General features: G+C 31.1%; 1 protein-coding gene across 3 annotated transcripts in view; it reads right to left on the minus strand.

Moving 5' to 3' along the window:
• Window positions 1-2,601: 2,601 nt before the first annotated feature.
• AGPAT5 (1-acylglycerol-3-phosphate O-acyltransferase 5) overlaps window positions 2,602-21,009 on the minus strand; it is a 60,011-nt gene continuing 41,603 nt past the window's right edge. For 2 of the 3 annotated variants that reach the window (XM_051975991.1, XM_051975993.1), the window contains 4 exons: window positions 7,518-7,679; window positions 6,296-6,419; window positions 5,205-5,412; window positions 2,602-4,791 (listed from right to left, as the gene is read on the minus strand). In XM_051975991.1, the coding sequence (XP_051831951.1) occupies window positions 4,759-4,791; window positions 5,205-5,412; window positions 6,296-6,419; window positions 7,518-7,679 (527 nt within the window). In that variant the 3' untranslated portion in view covers window positions 2,602-4,758. Of the gene's footprint in view, window positions 5,413-6,295; window positions 6,420-7,517; window positions 7,680-21,009 lie in introns of all 3 variants that reach the window. The other variant, XM_051975992.1, reaches the window with a different exon arrangement.

The raw sequence follows: 21,009 nt of genomic DNA on the forward strand, positions 1-21,009 counted from the left end.
TTTCAAAATGAGGAATTCTTCTAGTTGTGAATGACAATTCATTATATATGATTTGATCCATATTTGAATTTAATCTCTTATTCTATTAGTTAACCATTCACTTCTAAATGAAGGCCACAGTAATGGTTTAAAATATACTGTATTTATGATAGAAAAAAAACACTGAAGAAGCATTTCATTTCCATAAATATTACAAAAAACAAACTTAATTTTATAAAATTTTACAGTTCTATTAAATGACAAGGGAAAATATTATAAAATGGAAATAATTTTAAAACTTGACATTATACCCACACATCACTGCATGACTAAAAGAACACATACAATTATTTTTAAAACAATGAAATTTTGTTCAAAAATTGTGGTAAACATACCAAATTATCAAGTCATACCAATTTAAGCTTTATAGATCACAGTTTCGTAAAACTTAGAATAAAATGATCCATTTAGTACAATTCCCTCATTTTACAAATGAGGAAAGTGAGGCCCAGAGAGGGGAGAGAGGAGGATGATGTTGCTTGGATCACACATAGGCAATATTAAGAGTTACATTTACACTGAACTCTTCTGATCCCAAACAAGAGCTCTTTCTACCACTCTACTATTTGAAAATTACTTACATATTATGAATTCCATCTTAGTAAGCAAAAATTACTTAGGTTCAGTCTATACATTTTGCAAAAGATTTAAAAACTGACTATAAAGTACAATTTAAAAACTTATTTTCTTACCTTTATTAAGATATAGAGGTAGTAGTAAATCTACATTCAAAATTCTGACAATAAAAGAAAGAACTTTAAGCATGAGCACTTTCATCCTGAATGGGAAGGGGCTAGCCAAGGTGGCCTGAAAACTTCCAGGATCACCAAATACTGTATTACACAGTGCTCTATGACTTCTTCATGTATGAACAATATGGGCATGACTAACAGGCAAGTCTTTCCAGCTGGGGCCTGAACACAAATAACAATCATATCAGAATGTTGCATTATCTTCAAATATGAAAGCCTAAATAAACATAATGATACATCAATACATCTACACACACACACACACACACACACACACAAGAACATGTAGATTAAGACACTATTAAAAAGAGTAATGAAATAATAATAATTAACAAATTCTTACAAAGGCTCACTGTATCACATTACCATTTTAAAAATAACTCAAACTTCTAAAGCACTCTAACTTTTACAACACAACAACCTTTCCTCACAACAACCCTGTGAGGTAGGCAATATACACTTTATTCAGATATGGAAACTTGTCCATTGTCATGTTGCTAATAAAGGCTGGAGCCAGAATTTCATTCCAGGTCCCCTCCTTCCAAACCATACTCGTTTTTAAAAAATGGAATAGGGGGTTAAAAGTACTTTCTTTTATTTTGTGGCTTCCTACAAAAGTTTCTGAATTTCTATTCAGGATTATGACAAAATCATTTGACTTAATGTTCAAGCACTTTAGGAATTATGTACTTATTGCAAAAATGTAAAATGTTTTATTCATTTACACTAAAGTTACTTGAAAAACATGGCATTTCATGGTGACAAATATGAAAAAAAAAAAAAAGCCTAACAGTATTCCAAATTATGTAGCTGAAAAGTGAAAAATCCACTAATTCAGATCTTCTGCTTATGTACTATCATATATTTGGAAACTTCCTCAATCAAGATGATCAAATTCCAAGTTTTTCATTTGCATTTTTTCTATCATAAGTCGGTATATGATGTAAGTTGCCTTAAATGGCATGTTATATCATTGATTTAGTTTAATTCTTATCTGAAAATATATTTTACTTAACAGAAGTAAACTGGCCCAACTACATCTTAAAATGTAATTTATACTGAGACAAATTTCTATGCAATAGAAAGAAGTTCTTGAAAAACATTTTGCATTCCTAGAAAAAAATGTCAAAAATATCCTTTTTCCAATACTGTATTTCATCACATATAGAATTTGTATGAGTTCAAATAACTGTCTTGAAATTATATATGAAATATTATCTAAACCTAAGTTTTCAATGAAATATATATTTGACACATATCAAGAAGTTTCTAAGCATCTGCAATGAAATTGTTAATTTGGTTATTTTGGCCATCTTAATTAAATAACTAAAAGGGAAATTGCATAGAATTATGCCTTGCTTTCTGTATTTAGAGCAGCAAAATCATTCATTAGTTAAAATTATAAAAATGATAAAAGAATAAAAGGTGGCTAATAAAATTACTTGGCATATTGATTTAATATGGACAAGAAAATGTGAAAATATTTGGAGAAAATGTGAAAATATTTGGAACTGGCAATCTTATTCCTTGGACTTTTTTCAATCAACAAGTGGTTAAGTATACTGTTGCATTAATAACTATACATAAAGTTGTCAGCAAGTTTGTTCCAAAATCTGTTAACTTAGATGTGCAGGGAAAAAAAAATGCATTTGGGTATAATCACCTTAGAAAAAATAGCTCTCTCCTAACTTAGAAACTTAGAAAAGAAAGGCTTACCAGTTTGTAAAATTCTCAAAACATAACTAGTCACAACATCTATTCTTCGCTCATGAACTATTTCAGGCTCACAAAATTTTAAGTAGCACAGACATAAGAGACAAGGAAAGTTTTTATTTTGCCGACTTTCACACAAACCCTTTTGCTAAAAAGCATAAAATGCATGCACAGTGATTGTATTTTGTAAAGAATAACTAAGCAATAATTCAGCTGCAAACAATAATGATACAAACAAAAGCTTAAAGAGATATTTCATGAGAACATTTTACTAAAAGTAAAAACAAAATATATGAGCATGGGGGGGTTTTCTTGACTTTTATAAGGAAAAATTCAAGTTATTACCAGTGCATGTTAGGAGTAACTAATTTTTCAAACATTTTGATACATAAGCAAATGAACTTAATATAAAACAATTATTTTATTATGCTTTTCCAGCGTGTGAGAAAAAAATTATCAGCGTAGTCAGAAGTAGGATGTTCAAGATGATTTTCAATCTAGTCACACTGCTAACTTTGTATAACTGGAGATGTACATAATTTAAACAGTAATGAACTTTAAAATTTTACCTATGGTACATCAATTGGATACCCAGTTATTAGGTGAAAAATAAGTTTTCACAATTATTTGTACGGAGCTTGGCATTATTCTAAGTTTAACCATTTGTGGAGGGGAGGAGGAGTGTATGTGTGTGGTGTGGTGGGGTGTGTGTTTGTCTGTCAGTTTTGTCTGTATCATCTGCACCTGTATCTTAAAAGCATGTCTCTGTCTGCATTTGTCTTAAAAGCATTTCCAAAGACATTAAAAAATTTATTTTAAACTTCACATGAAAGAAAGTTTCAAATAAGTTTGGCATCAAAAGACTGCACACAGGTCTTCCTGTGTCAGAGTTAAACCAATTCTATGCTGCTAAAATATGCCACACTTGAGTCTACAAAGCTACTATTCAAAATAGTTTACTCACTCTTGGTTCGTAGAAGCAGACTGTATTTTATTAAAACATTATCCACTGTAATTGTTTTCATGATTCACCAAGATTTAATTAGTGTCTCTTGCCTTAGTTACTGACACTGTAAATTTAGTAACAAAAACCCAGGGTCAACAAATCTAAACCTAAAATTGTGAACCTTTAGAGAAGTTCTATAAATGAATGGAAATAAAACAAAAGCAAAACATTTATTTAAAACTACATCTTGTTCTATAGATGATGAGCTTAATGACACAGTTGTCAAAATGCAATTTCTTAATGAAATTCCATAAGCCTCAAAGATCCCATTAAAGATAAAAGTAACTATAGAATCAAGAAGAAAAATGTTAATCATGTACTTTGTGGCCAGGTCAAAATTTTCAACAGAATTGGGGGAAAAACCCAATACTTTTTTTTTTTTAAAGGAAGATCATTCCCTTAGTCCTGCTTGATGGAATAAATGTCCCTTTGCCTTTAGGAACAAAAATTTCTTGACGTGAGGCAACTACAAAGAACATTGGCAGTAGCAGTCAGAACTTCCATACAAAAGGTTCAATTTTAAGCAGGACAAATACTGGCTGACTGTGGATTTTTTTTTACTAATAATGTACTGGGTAAATCATACATATCAACACTACAATCTCAAGTGAAAATTACTGAAAATACAATAAAATAAAAATCTTTTTTTTTTTTTTACTAAATATCAAGTTAAAAATCAGTCTAAGAGACAAAAGGCACATGCTTAAAAGTTTAGTAGAAACATTTGAGTGTTTTATGTTACCTCAAATATACTCTTGACTCATTCAAGAGTAAGAGAATGTACAATTCAAACTGATTACTCAGATAATTATGGAAGTAATAGAAAACTTAAATGACCTACTATTTATGGCACGTATGTTCTACTTAGCTTAACTGAAATCTTTATTAAACTGAACAATTTTTTTTTAAATGCTTTCCTACAATTTGGTTAGGTCACAATTTTAGCTTAGACTTAATTTTCATTATACTTTACACTTTCTTTTAAGCACAATACAGAGTTGTGCAAATTAGGCTGCTTTGATTAAAAGAGACTGTTAAAATGTTTTGCATATGTAAATAATTAAACCAATTAATAATGCAATAATAAAAAGACTAAACAGAGCTTCTTCCCCATAAACATTTTTTTGTTTCTTTATACATTTCATGATCTAAGTACTAATCTTTTAGACTGCTGTGAAAAAACACATTGAACCAAAAAAAAAAAAAAAAAGTCACATAACTGAAAAACACTACCTTTGTTAGCTGCAATTAGTATGCAGTCACAAGTTGTGAGGAAAAAACCTGAAATAACAAAAAAAAGATGAAGAATATATACTGCAAATTATCAGGAATATTTTCCACTTGAATTACATAAAAAATAACAAGCTGTACACTTCCATTAATCTTCTGTAATTCATCCAACACAGACATTAAGTTCATGGGGAAAGCAAAGTATAACATAACTCAATGTATCTATTCACTTTACAGCAAATTCAGGAGTAAACTTGTAAAATTACGTATGCTTATCCAAGACCAACCACAAATAGGCTGAAGTCACAAATTGTAACTTATCCAATGTTCAATCAATAAGGCTTTATTTACACTTCTTTATAAATTCAGGAAACAGTTTGGTGAAATGTGCAGCTGCCTCTCAAGAGGCAGAATAGCACATTCCACTGATTGGAGACAGCATTTGCTTACACTTTAATACTAACCAACAGGCAGCCAATTACGGTTCCATATATCCAAGTTTTCACATACAATTTCCTTCCAGATTCTGTCATGAGCATACTAGCAGTCAGACCACCTAAGAATAGTAAAGATGGCAGAGTTTTCTTGAGGCTTAGTTTGGAATTAATACATTTCCCTGGAAACTTGTTTCTTCTTTGGGAATCCGGTGAATCATAAAATTCTATCAGCAACCTATAGATACATAAAATAGAAGCAGAAAGTTGTTTGGTTTTTGTTTTTTTCCTGGGTAACTTCTTTCTCAATTTCATTGTGGGTTGGAACCTGTGAATCCAACCAGCCTCCTCCAAGGTCTGCCTAGGCACAACTGTTAAGAAAGAGAAGTATAAAATAATGGAGTTGGCGAAATGGGCTTAGTTACAGTAACCATGCAGTCTCCCTACAGTGAAGACACTCACCCTTTGAGATCTTCAAATCTCATCCTATCCTAATGGTCTAAGAGAAGAAAGCAGGCAGCAGAGTCAAAGTAACACTAGGCACAGAAGGAGGTAGGATAATGACTATAAGGGTACTATACAAGGGGAAAAACAGAGTAATTGAATAAAGACTTCATTTAAATGAGAATATTAAGACTAAAATTCCATAATATACAAGGAATAAATAATACACATGGAATTAAATATATAGAATAAAATTCTATAATATACAATTGTTGGAATTGAACAAGAAATCTCATGAATATTAATATTTACAAATGGTCTGAAAGTTATCCAATTCATGATCTACTCTCTCCTTTTCATAACCATCAATGCCAGAAGCAGAAAAGGGTCACATAAGACTAAAGGCATTTTTGTATTTTTTCTGTTTCATCTGTTAATGATGATAAAATAATTCTTTTTTTTCCTTAAAAAATTTGTATTTATGTGTGGAAAATAACTCAAAATGGAAAAAAAAATCCCATCAATTCAATTTTTAAATTCTTTTAAGGACATAAAAATGAAGACATTTTATTTACTCATAAATCTATAGACATTATTTGCATAAAATTTTTCTTGAGAAGGTTGAAGATGTTCAATCACATGCAGAATGGTTTTAAGTATGTATACATGTCACTTACTTATCTTTTATTTCAAAGCGATCATGAAGCCATCTTCTCATAGACAACTGTTCTTCTGGGACATCTTTTTTGTCTATGCGATCAATATGAATGTGAACTTTTGGACATTCTTTGCAGAGAAATTCTGAAGAAAAAAAAGATATGAAACTCATTTCTGTTTTAATAAAACAAATAGAAAACTAATGCTTTTTGTTTTTCATACTGATACAGAATAGTAGAAATCTGATTATTTTACTTCTGCCATAACTTTAGGAAGCACTATAATTAAAGTGATGATGAATTATATTTTTCACATAATAACAAAGAAAATTATAAAATTCCGATAATGACAGGCAGATATTAAGATTTTGAATCTGTTTTCACAATGATGAAGCAAGAAAGATCCTATGAAAGTCAGACAGTTGAAAAAACTAGGGATTCTAGATTACAAAGGAAAAGGAAGTTAGAATGCAGCAAGACCAATTCTTCTCTTCAGATGTAATCTTCCCTACCTGTTATAATACAATCTAAACAAAAGCGGGATACCCTTTGAAATCTTGATGGTTCAGCTAATTGTTTTCCCACTCATTGGAATTAGTTAACTGTTCAGTCTATTGCTCTAAAATTTCCAAGAAATATGAAGCAGTATAATATAATTGACCAAGTATTATTTAATTACTACAATTCCTAGCCAAACACTTTAGAACAGTATTTTAACTAGATAGGCATATGTCCTAGAATAGGAAAGAAATTTGGGGCTATACAACCATTATTTGGTTATGGTGCTAGAGAAAAAGAAAAAAAAAAGAGTTGCATATAGGAATATAAAAGTAGAAGGGTAAATAGAAATGGGAAAATTCCAATGGGAAGAAATATGACTTCTGAGCTTTTTAAAAATTATTATTGTAATTTGCAGAAGATGACTGCCTCAAAAAAAAAAATTATGGAATCCCTGTATTTGAAGAGAAGGTACATCCTAGGGATTCTAAACCAGTCAACAAGTGTTTATTAAACATGTCCAAAGTACTAAGTACTACATTATTTCTACAAATAGAAAGAAAGGCAAAAGTATAGTATATACCATCAAGAAGCTTACAGATTAAATGGGAAATAAACTCAGGTTATAAAATTTCAATTTAATTTTAAAATTTTCATTTTTTAATGCATCTGATAAAACTTATACATCTATGCAAAGTTCCATTAAAAAATAAAATTAAATTACCAAAGTGAGAGTATCACTCACCAGCCATAGAAGGTGCTTCTTTTCTCTTTCCCGTTTGATCCACAGTACCTTCATAAGCTACTGTAACATCATAAATTGCATCTAAGTAATTTTTCATACAGTCAAAAGCAACATATGTTGCCTTTATTCTTGGTGTCAAGACATGTTTTAACACTGCAAGGCCTAAGGAAGGAAAAACAAAATTCCACAAAAGTGAAATAATAAAGAATTAAACAAAACTATTCTATGTGAATAGATTTGTATCTATTTTAACTTAAAAATTAAATTTATATAGAGGGTTCATTACCAGAAATAGCCCAAAATATGCACAATCTTAAATTTTTACCTATTTCAAATCAATTTCCTCTCTAACACTTACCCTCGCAATCCCTCAGGTTATTGAGAAAATCTCTACCCCAGACTTATTCTTAAAATTCCTACCTTGCTCTTACAAGCTATCTTCCCAGGATTTTATCCACAGATAGAAAAGTTTAGATTTGGGATGGGAGGTGGAGGACTGTAATGTAATTTTATATTCCAAGTATAATTTTGGGGGAGTAAATTGTTAAGAGTCAACAAAAAGTGCTTAACTTGAAGTCTCCAAAAAGTGATGAGCTTTAAGACTAAAGTTGTGGGATGAGATTTGAGGGGTGAATACAAGAGATAGTGGAAAAAAGGTAGGAAAAGGAGAATTGGAAGTATCAATATTTGTGAGTATTTGGAAAGACTATTGGTTTCTAATACTGATTTTATTACTTGTTACCTATGTAACTTTCAGTTCCACAAATAAGGGGATTGGACTAGTTTATCACTAAGATTTCATTTATAAATAATATCTTCCTTAGGAAGGTTCAATTAACATGAGTGAAAAAGACTTAACAAAGTTCTTTTGCACTCTCAATTCCTAATACTTGGAGCCATTAACTTTTTTTTGGTTTGGTTTGGTTTGCTGAGGCAATTGGGGTTAAGTGACTTGCCCAGAGTAATACAGCTAGGAATTGTTAAACGAGACCAGATTTGAATTCATGTCCTCCTGTTTTTAGGAGTTGGTGCTCTAACTACTGTTCCATCTAGCTGCCCCCACTAACTTTTTATTGGATTTTCAGTGCCTTTCCGGGTCTAACCATGTGATTATGACTCTTTCAAATAAATGGTTCCTCTAGTAATTTTATGTTTAAGTGGTACAAGAGACTTGATTATATATATAAATATATATATATCTATAAATCAGAATAGACCATGGTTTTTATCCCAACTCTTCTTACCATCTATCCTACAGTCTGAAGCTGAGGGATTTAACATACTAAGCTTTGGAACTACTGGCTCAATAAGCTATCCTCATTGATGAGTGAGGCTATCCATGATTCACTATATATCTAAACCACACCACAGGCCATGTTCCACTAAGGAATATAACAAACACCAAACTAAACATCTTTTAACTAAAAAATACATACATTAGTATATACATAATAAGTATGTGTGTGTATACTCACAATTTAAAACTAATCTTCAATGTGGGAGAAAATGTTTGAAAACCCAATTCTTTGTAAATGAACTTTACAAATTCCTTTGTATTATAAATATAGATGGATCTCTTACTTATTCCCTACCCAATTCTACAAAAGCATACTAAGGTAGAATGTATTTTAAGTCAATTTACATAGAAATTTGCCTTAATATAAAATTAAAATGGAATGATTTTCCTTGATAAGCCAAGAATTTTTTTTTTGGTTTCAAGAATTCTTTCCCTAGAGTCCCTGGCACATTTTAATGCAGAAAAAAACATATAGACAATTGTGTATGTGTATACATGTATAGACACACCCACCACAAATTGGAATAATCTCAGAGAGAAGGCACTAATATTAAGGGGGACTGGAAAGAGCTTCTTAAAGGTGAGATTTTAACTAAAGGAAACCAGAAGGTGAAGATAAGGAGAGGACTCTAGGCATGGGAGGCATTCAGAGAAAATGCAGTCTTGGAGTGTTATGTTACAGAGCCTGTGTCACTGGTCTATAAAATACACAGAAAAAAATAAAATGTTAAGAAGACTGGAGACTGTGAAGAACTTTACAATCCCAAAGGAATATTTTATATTTAATCCTGGAGGTATCAAAGGACCACTGATGGGATAAAAGAGGAGTATTGACTACTAGTAGTAGTAGTAGTCTCTAACCTACTCAAAGTAGAAAAGACAAGCTAGATTAGGAAATGAAGATCTACAACACAGTAAAAGCAGTGTCAGAAAATGCATATAAGAGAGATATTGCGAAAAGTGGAGCTTGACAATACATTAGACATGAGGAATGAGAGGATCAAAGATTAACTGAGTATGAATGTAGGTGACTGGATAGTGGAAGTTTCAACAGTAATAAGTTAGGAAGAGGGAAATTTAGTGAATTCAGTTTTGGACATATTCGAAGTTTGAAATTTGAAATTTCAGATAGGTAGCTGGAGTCAGCAGAAAGAGTAAGACTGGACAAGTAGTTCTGAAAATTTTTTGCACAGAGATGAAAACTCTACATAAAATAATATAGATGATAGAGCCTTGGGAAACACTCCATGGTTAAAAGTCATGATGTAGCTATGGAGATCCAACAAGGAAGACTGAGAAGGAACCGTCAGATAAGCAAAAGGAAAAATAAAACAGGAGTACCAGAAAACCTAAAAGAGGGCATATCAAGAAAAAGTAGGTAACCAATGCTATGGAAAGGTCAAGAAGGAGAATTGAATCAAGACTGTCAGATCTGGCATGGAAGAGGATCAGTGGTAACCTGGGAGAGCAGTTTCAGTTAAATGATATATTTACAGAAAGCAGGGAAGCAAATAGACAGGGTCAAAAAATAAATGAGTGTGGGGAAAGTAGCAAACACATTCTACTAGAAATGGAATGTAATGGGATGTGTATATATATCCATGTATAAGGGTTTGCCTTGAAAAAGAGACATGCTTCACCTGAAATAGGGTGAAGGAAGAGTCAGTGGGAAAAGATATTTGAGTAAAGTAAAATGAAAAGGAGAGGAAAGAAGTCTCTTTTTTTTCCAAGTGCAGTATGAAGAAACATTCTCAGCTGAGAGGGTGAAAGAAGGAAAACCATGAGAAGTTTGGAGAGGCATAAAAAAATGCTACATAGGGAGCCAGATAGATAATTTATAAGGGAAGTGTAAACACAACCTTGATACAGTGAAATTTTAGCAGACCTAGTGAGCAAAAGTTTGCGATTTTCTTTAGCATTCAATGTCAATAGGGTTAAAGATAGAGAATGAGAAGAGTACAAGTAGTGTAATTCACAAATGCAGTTTGGCAAGATATGATTAATGATAACAGAATAAAAGAGTAGGGATTTGGGATGAAGTTAATATATGGAGGCCTATCCAGTGAAGAGATAATATTACCTGGAAGAAAACTGGGGCGAGGGAAATTGAAGGTCACAGTAGTATGAAGAACAGTGGTATAGCACAGGAAAAGATGAAACAATATCAAATGATAAAATAAAGAATAAAAGAATTTTCTTGTGAGGCAATGAGTTTCCATTACTGAAGTTGCTTAACCAGAAGTATAGACACCATTTTGGGGGGGATGTTTTAGAAAAGATTCCTGCACTGTAAAAAAAATTGGGCTAGATGACTCCTAGGGACTCTGACAAAGCTGAGGTTTGGTGATTCCAGATAGCAATGAAGCAGGAAGGAATTTAAGAGATTCTTTAATCCAAATCATCCATTTCATAGATAAGAAAAATGGAGCTATTCAGAGGAATTATCTAAGGTCATTCAGGTATTGAAAATCTGCACTAGAACCAAAGAGTTGTGATTCCACTATTGATTCTACACTATGCTTGTCTTCTGAAGGAAGACAACAGAAGATAATATAATTGTTAAAATTTGTTACACATGTATTACACATTACTTACTCTCTAGATGAGAGGGTGGGAAGAAGAGAGGGAGAAAAATATGGAATACAAGGGTTCTTCCAGGGTTGAGTGTTGAAATTCAAAGCCATCTTTGCATGTGTTTTGAAAATAAAAAGCTATTATTAAAAATAAAATATATTACAATAATAGTTACTTAGATTGTTTTAAATGAATGTGTAATTATAAACTATGTTCAAGGAACCAGGAATAAAAAGACAAATAAAAAACAGACCTATTCTTGAATAGCTTATATTCTTCTTTACCACACTTACATATATTCTATAATCTAAGAAAAATCACCAAATTAGAGGAAATCAAGAAAGGATTTTTATGTGGTGACAAGTAGTGTATTCTAGCATGAAAAACATGCAAAAGCACTGAGGGAGGAGAGAGGAGGGAGAAGCAAATAGTAGAGTTTGATTGAAATATTATGTATGCCAAGACATGTAACATGAAATAAATCTGGAAATAGGACAGAACCAAAATGTGAAGAGCTCTAAAGATCAAACTGAAGACTCTGAAAATCCTTCAAAAGGGATAATATGCTTAGAGATACACTCTAATTATTTTGATAGCTATATAAAATGGGTTGGAAAAAGAAGACAATTTAAGAAGGTTTACCTATTAGGAAACTACTGTCAAAAAGTAATCCTTAACTTATCTTATTAAAAAAGAAGGAAGAAAAATCAGATTACTATATAAAATGAACAAGATAAAATCACATCAGAAAAAAGAATTAGCATAATCTATTATAGATAATCATGTCAGTAAAACTGAAATTTAAAGGAAGTGAAGGTTTATGTGAACACAGAATTAATTGATAAATGATTTTTTTCATTCATTTCCTTCTTTAGAAAAATAAAATTTACAATAAATAAATTCACTTTCAGAAAGAACTTAAAATTAGCTATAAATAAATTAAATATAAAGGAACTACCAATGAAATAACTGGCACAAATGAAGTTAAAGATGAACTTTACCATAAACTTCTAAACAAAAAGATAGCTATACTACACAAATTGTTCTAAAAACTGATACATAAAATTTTTTTAATGTTTTTCTTTTTCCCAGTTACATGTAAAACAATTTTTTTTACATTTGTTTTTAAAACTTTTGAGTTCCAGATTCTCTCCCTTCCTCCCTACCCCAAGCCCCATTAAGAAGTCAAGTTATACAAAACATTTCATTAAAAGTCATGTTGCAAAAGAAAAGAGACCCTCCCACCCCCAAAAGCCTTTAAGAACAATAAAGTTAAAAAAAAAAAAAAAGAGTATGCTTCAATCTGTATTCAGACACAATTCATCAAAAGTCCTTCAGATTAATCACGGATCATTACATTGCTAAGAAGAGCAAAGTCTTCACAGCTGATATTTCCACCTATATTGCTATCTCAGTACATTTCACTTTGTTTACTAAGGTTCATAGAGTACTTTCCAGTTTTTTCTGAGAACATCTTGTTCATCATTTCCCACAGAATTATAATATGCCAGCATAATTACATACCATAATTTATTCAGCCATTCTCCAATTGATGAGAATCCCCTTAATTTTCTAATCCTTTGCCCTAAAAAGAGGGCTGCTATAAATGTTTTTTTGGTACCATTCAGGTCCTTTTCCTTTTAAAAAAAAAAATTCCCTTTTGGGATTCGCATACAGAAAAATTTATGACTAATTCCTTTAATGAGACAACCATAGTACTAATATGTAAACTAGGGAAAAGTAACACAAAGAAAGAAAACCATAAGCCAATGATTATTAATACATAATGATTCAAAAAATATTAAGAGTAAAAATCAGCAACATTTTAAAAATTCATCACAATCAAATTGAATTTATGTCAGAGATTTAAATATGGTTCACCATGAGAAAAAGAATTAATGTAGTCATAGGGTATAGGGAAAGAAACAGGATCTGTGATTTCATAGTATAGGGAACTTTCTGGGTTAAAAAAAAATCTGTACCAATGCAAGTCAGTATTCTTTGTCTACAATTTATAGTCATACAGAGGGCTAAAATCAAGTGACTTTTCTAACTGGGTTCATGAAGAGAAAAGATCTAAACTCAAGTCTTCCTAACTCTGAGGCCAGATTTCTATCTATTATGCCTGTTTGCATCTCAACATGATCAACATAATCATTAAAAATAAAACAAAAACTCCAGATATCACATGGTTACCAAATGACATGAGAGCTATTGGAATACTCGAGATGAATTGAGAAGACTTGTATAGATATATAGTTATCATCTAAGAACAATACATTACACACACTGTTCTGTGTTCCTCATGATTTTGTGACTAAATCTTTTTGAATTAAAATTCTTCAAAAGCTTATAACAAGGGGAATTTTTAACTAATAAGGGTCAACAATCACATCTTAAGGCTCAAAGGATGAAATATTTAGAGCTGAAGGAACCTTATAGCTACTAGTCCAAATTCCTCATTTTACAAACCAGGGGCCCAAAAATATTGACATAATTCTCCAACTGGAGTGAAGAATACCTTCTTTATCTTTCATTAAAAATTCTACTCTAATACTAAAGAAAGGAAAGGGACCTGTATGTGCCAAAATGTTTGTGGCAGCTGTAGTGGCTAGAAGCTGGAAAATGAAAGGATGTCCATCAATTGGAGAATGGTTGAGTAAATTGTGGTATATGAATGTTATGGAATATTATTGTTCTGTAAGGAATGACCAGCAGGATGAAGACAGAGAGGACTGGCGAGACTTACATGAACTGATGCTGACTGAAATGAGCAGGACCAGGAGATCATTATATACCTCAACAACGATACTGTTTGAGGATGTATTCTGATGTAAGTGGATCTCTTCGATAAAGAGAGCCTTAATTGATCAAAGATGGACAGAAGCAGCTACACCCAGAGAAAGAACACTGGGAAATGAATATAAACTGCTTGCATTTTTGTTTTTCTTCCAGGGTTATTTATACCTTCTGAATTCAATTCTCCCTGTGCAACAAGAAAACTGTTCGGTTCTGCACACATATATTGTATCCAGGATATACTGTAACCTATTCAACATGTAAAGGACTGCTTGCCATCTGGGGGAATGGGTGGAGGGAGGGAGGGGAAAAAATCGGAACAGAAGTGAATGCAAGGGATAATGCTGTAAAAAATTACCCTGGCATGTGTTCTATCAATAAAAAGATATTAAAATAAAAAAAAATTCTACTCTATGTATTACGATAATTTTTAAGCATTATAATCTTCATTTTGTACAAGAAGACACTAAGGCTCAAAGAGATTAAGTGACTAGACAAAGGAGATATATGCATGTGCATAAACATTCATATACACAAAATATCTATGTATATAAATAAGTATGTGTACTACTCTTAGTATCTCATGATCTTACTGTTAACAAAGCTAATAAAACTTTGAGGTTTACTAAGCACATTATCCCATTTGAACTTCTTAGCAATATTTTAAAATAAGTATCATACAAATATTTTTCCTATTCAACAAATGGAGCAACTGAGTGTCCAGAGAGAGAGAGAGAGAAAGAGAGAGAGAGAGAGAGAGAGAGAGTGAGAGACCAGTGCTTGCAAAGCTAAAAATTATCTGAAGGAATTCAAGTACTAATCTTTTCTGACTCATAATTCAATATTCTATCCATCATATTTTATTCCTCACTTGGAAAAAAAGCATACTTAGAAAGTGCTAACTTTTTTTTCCTTTAGCTACTATCTCTCCTCCTAAAGAAATTAGTTGCACAGAGACCATAAATAGTGGAATTTCACGGCAAAAGCATTTAACAATGGAGAAGGGCTGACATGAAAAAAAGGAAAAAAGAAAAACCAACCATATTTAATTTAAATCCTGGAAAGGAAGTGGCTTAATTTATTTTCAGTCAAACCTAAAAATAATTAAGAATTTAATCAGAAAAAATTTTCCTTCTTAGGCTACTGAATCTTATCCAATTTGGAAGTCCAGATGAAAGCAATATTCATCTACAAAGCAGGAAAAAAGAGACTTTCTTGCTAAGATCCATAAAATCCAGAATTTTTTTTTAATCCTGTAATAAAGTTTTGCAAATGAAATTCATAGCTGAAAATTTTGCAAAGAGGCTAGAACAAAATCAGGGGGATAGCATGCTATTGATGTAAAGGACTCAACTGAAAAAAACATACTAAAACAATATTTTACTTCATTAGAGTACATACCTTTGAATTCATAGGGATACCTTTTATTACTCTCAATATAATAATATTTGCAAACAGTACTTGTCATTTATGAGGTAATCCTAGACACTAGCGACACATAAAATAATCAGTTTGTGTCTTCATGAACCTTACATTCTATTCATCTTCCTATTTCTATAAATTAAATTTCCTATGGTGCCTCATAGGTACACTTTACTACATTTTAGCAGTTATAATCTGTTGTTTATAGTCTCTTTATAACCCCATTTCAGATTTTCTTGGCAGAGATACTAGAATGGTTTGCTATTTCCCTTTCTAGCTCATTTTACAGATGAGGAAACTAAGGCAAACATGGTTAAATGATTTCCCTAGGGTCACATAGCAAGTGTCTGATGCTGGATTTGAACCCAGCTCTTCCTGACTCTAGGACTGGCACTCTTAACTACTATACCACCTTTAATCTAACTTATGCGTATTCTTTATTCATTTATTAAGTCCTTCTACAATGAAGGACTGTGTTATTTTTATATTACTAGCAAGTGTTTTGAACCATAGAAGATGCTTAGTAAACATTTGCTGATTTTAAATTCATTTCAGTTTTGAAGACCAGAAAAACACAACCAGGACAGACTTGAAAGCTACAGACTGAATTTATTATATATTTTTTTAAAAGGCAAATCTGCAATTTTGCATGTAATTTTCTTTTTCTATCCTACCATATGTTCACATCATTGGATAAACTCAGACTATTAAAACTTTTCAGCTTGATAGAAGCTGCCAAAGCTTGTATTTCACTCGCAATGCTTTTGAGAAATCAGAGTCATCTCCGTGCCACAAGGGGGCATTCAAAGTAGAACTTCTATGTAAGCAAAAAATCCTACATCACAAGGCACTAGAAGCAAGCCAAAGATTAGAAAACATATAGTCTCCTTTACAATGGAATATCTTCTTTAAAAAACAAACAACTTATTATTTGATTAACAATCTGAAGAGCTTCTCTGTGAATGTATGCATATATATATAAATAAAATGTGTGTGTCTCTGTCCATCTGTCTTATATAGACATTTTCAATAAATGAGTTGGTAGCAAAATTGAAAAGTTGGGACTTTGGGAAACTGCAACAGTTTTTTAATGGTCCCAAACTGCTTGAAATAAACGTCCATCTTTTTAATATTAATAATTTACCAATGATGATAATATGTGACTGCCTAGTTGTGGAATTGTATAGTATCCAAAAAAGTTAGAGTTGACTGCCACCCAGAGGCCAAGGGAGTGGTGCCTGGTAGCCAGGAGTTGGCTAAAACATACTACAAACAATAAATTATGAAGAAGCAAAATAATGGACTCTTTATCAAAGAATTGTATAAGCATAAAAGAAGATGCACTAGCATGTAAAAAATGTGATGGATAAAAGTTTTCACTACTGGCATCTTTTCAATGTCAAGAGAAAGAAGAGTTTTCAATGTGCTTATCTTAAGATAGACAAATATGGAATGGGTTGCTAAAATTTTTTTAAATAATTTTAAGTTGTACTAAGAATGAAAAGAATTACTGCTTAGATGAAATTAAGTGTAACAATATGCTAAATCAGAGAGCTATGGTAATATTATAACAATTAGAATTTTATATCGAAATAAATCAAACTACATATATAACAATGACAAATAGGAAGAAAATTAACATTTTTCATGAAAAAAATCACTGGTTGATTCCAAGGCCTATTTTCTTCATTTATAATAAACTTTTAAATAACTACAATAAAATACCAAATTGCTTTTTTTTTAAAAACCATGAACTGCTAAATTTTTCTGTATAGTGCCTGACATATTTACAAACATAAAGTCTTCATAACATGTGTGTATCAAATAGAATATATTGACTAACTCAGACAGTGAACAATGTTGGGTATTCCTAGTATGATAAATATAGAATATTTGCTCATTTTTAAACTGAAAATTTCACACTGAATCAGGATCTAACTTTTATCTTTTATAATTATGCAAAATATAAGCTAGTTGGTAGCCAAAAGAGGAATCATAGAGGATAACTATCTTAACATTTTAAGTGTAACAGAGCAGTACATATATATAAAAATATACATATATGTTGAGAGAAATTAAGAATCAGAAGGAAAATGAGCTATTTTATGACTAAGTCTTATAGTGTAAATATCACACATGCTTCAGGTTTCAACTCTATTCAAGAAAAATTAATTTAAGAGATGGACTAGAGTGTACCTGTGTTTTTATTTTCAATTAACAGTTTACTTGTTATCGCAGGGGGGGGAAACCCAGAACATATTGACATAGATTACATTGTCCAGAAAGCTTAATTTCCCTTGTGCACAGTAGAGGAAAAATAATGAACTTCATCACTGAAAATAGGTCACCAATAAATAAGAAAAGGTGAGAATTTCAACAAATTAGTATTTAAAAGTTTTAACTTGATAAGCAAATTGTTTATGTAATTTTTTTTAAGACTTCTTATAGAATCCTACTTTTCACAAAAAAAAAAAAAAAAATAGATGACCAAATAAAAATAACAAGGAACCATAGAATTTAGAAAAAAAATTGTACACCCTGGACTCTTTAACAATAATTTGCTTTGCTTGATAATTTACTTGACAAATAATTTGTTAAGCAAATTCCAACCTACCTGATTCCTTGTCTCTTAAAAGAAGACATAATTCCCAAACATTTCACATGGATATTATGAAAATCAGATTTAAGTTTGTTTTTTTGTTTTTTAATGAGCATTACGGGTTATATTAGTTAATAATTTTAAAACTTATTAAGAAAAATAAATTGTCTCCATCCAACCTTTTTTTTAAAAAAGTAACAAAAACCCATTTTTCCTCCAAACATCCATGTCTGCTAAGGGTACCATCATTCTTCTGGTCACTCTCCCTTGCCTCTCAATGACTCCAATCCCTCCCAAACCCCCATATCTAATCAGCCAGCCAGCCAAATTTCATCAGTTCTCCCTCCACTTCATTTCTTACATTTGTCCAATCACAGACTCTACCGTCCTAGAATTTGGGCAAGGGCCTAATTAGAATAGAGGCTATTTGAGTTACTCAAAGGGAACAGAGGAGAAATGATATGGAAATGGATTATCTTCCTGATTGGACTCTGCTTCTTCACCTTCTTTAATCTATTCTCCATACAGGCATAAAATCAATGTTTTTTATAAAACAAAGCTTCTTAAACCTAGATGAAGATCACAAAATTATGATTTTGTGACAATAAATGTTTGATTTACATACTTTCCATGCATTCACTCTCCAATCTAGTCAAAGAGGTCAAAAAGGCCTATAAGCTTTTCCTCATATACTTGGCATTTCATTTGCTTTAATTATACCTTGGCACAGCTGTCTAAAATATACTCCTCACTATTTTTTACCTTCAAAAACTTTCCTTTTACCTTCAAAACTCAGTCCAAGCATCTTTTCTGATTCTACTTCCTGTCTAGTCCCATTCTTGATTATTAGTGTCCTCTCTCCCACTTCAAATAACTTGTATATGCTTTTATTATGTATTCTGTTAACTTGTTTTATTCCCTGTAAATGCAGTTTTCTTGAGGATACATGCAGATGGTTTCTTTTGGAAAAAATTTTTTTCTTTTTTTTAATCTTTTTTTCATTCTTTTTTTATATATACAGATTTACCACAGTATATATACTTAAGAAGTGCTTATGTTGAACTGAATGATTTCTTGACACTATTATTTAGTTTAATTGTGCCACTGCTGGGTTTGTGATTTTTTTTTTTTGCCAATTTTTAATTATAAAAACCAAGAGAAAAATAGTCCTACATTGCACTATTTTTTGTGTCAACATGATGAAATATACTAGGTTTGGAAGAGTAAGTTGGAATGTGAAAAAATTGTGAAAAAAATTTTGTGACTTTTTTTAAGGATTAAGATATTTAATTTTTATTATTAATATTTAATTTTTAAAGCTTATTTTGATTTCAAGACTGAATTAGTATTTTAGAGTTAAAAACATTTTGCAGAAGAACATGTTTAAATTTTATAGAAAATGAATAGGAAAAATCAGTACATACAAAAAAAATTATCCTTTAAAAGAGATTACCTAACTCTTCTCTTGGCCTTCAGTGAGTTATATGCTTTTAGACATCTCAGAAATCATTCTCAGTCTGAGAATCATAAAATTTCAAAATTATCAATAATTCAAATGAATATATTTTATGAAAACATAAGTACGGAAAAGATCTAAAATCAATTTTGGAATAAAATTATCTGACATAATAAATTTTAAAAGCTTTAAAGTCAGCATTAATTTTTTTTCCCCTAAAACATGAAGCCTAAATATTCTCATGCATATTTTCTGACTGAAAATGAATGGCTGTACAGTCTAATATAAGCAAAAGTTGTAAAAAAGAAAAAAAAAAACTCATCACCATAAATTAGGAGCAAAGAATAACACAATAGGGTACATGAAAAGTTCATAACCAAAAGAGTAAAAAGGATCACAAAAGCTTAATTAAATAAAAATTTTAAGTTACCTAAAATTTAAATTTTCTGCACAAACAAGTCCAATATAGGTAAAATCATAAGGACACCATTTACCAAATATATCAGTTCTTTCTGGAGGAAAAGAACTGAAAACTAAGGAGAAACTCATCAAAAATTGAGGAACTGAGTGAACAAATTATGGTATATAAATATAAAGAAATATTGTGTCATAAGTAATGATGAAAAGGATGGTTTCAGAGAAATCTGAGAAGACTTGTATGAAATGGAGTAATTTAAGCAATCCAGAATAATTTTTACAATGACAATACTACAAAGGCAAACAACTTTTGAAAAGACTAAATTCTGATCAATGCAATGATCAATAATCATGATTCTAGAAGATCAATTCCCTTTCTCACCTGCTACAAGAGAAGTGTTATGGTCAAGTTACAGAATAAGACCTGTATTTTAGACATGGGAATTTGTTTTGTCTGACCAGGCATGTGTTTTAAAAAATAGATTTTGCTTTTCTTTTTCCAATAAGCCAAATAAGGAAAGAGGGACCTATAGAAATAGGGGCACATCTCCCCCCCAAAAAATGGGTCAAAAACCCATTTTTAATTATACATAGAAGTGATCAAAAACAGCTTTTAAAATTACATGTTGAATTATATATAGATTAATTTTTTCTTGTAAAAAAACTAATAAAATTATTAGGAAATTTGAAGAAATTAAATGTAGGTATAAACTGACTACTGAGAAATAATATGTAAAATCCTTTTTGCAGAGTGAACAATAATCTATTGACTAATTTGACTAAATTCTGATTGTCACATGCAGCATATGCTTAAAATGGGAGGGGAAATTGAGAAGAAAATCATATATCAATGCTGTGCTATAATATTATCATGTGATTTATTATGTGGAAACACATTATAGATAAAAGTGGTAGAACAGTGCCTTTC

The sequence above is a fragment of the Antechinus flavipes genome, chromosome 2, assembly GCF_016432865.1.
Source record: "Antechinus flavipes isolate AdamAnt ecotype Samford, QLD, Australia chromosome 2, AdamAnt_v2, whole genome shotgun sequence".
NCBI lineage: Eukaryota > Metazoa > Chordata > Mammalia > Dasyuromorphia > Dasyuridae > Antechinus > Antechinus flavipes.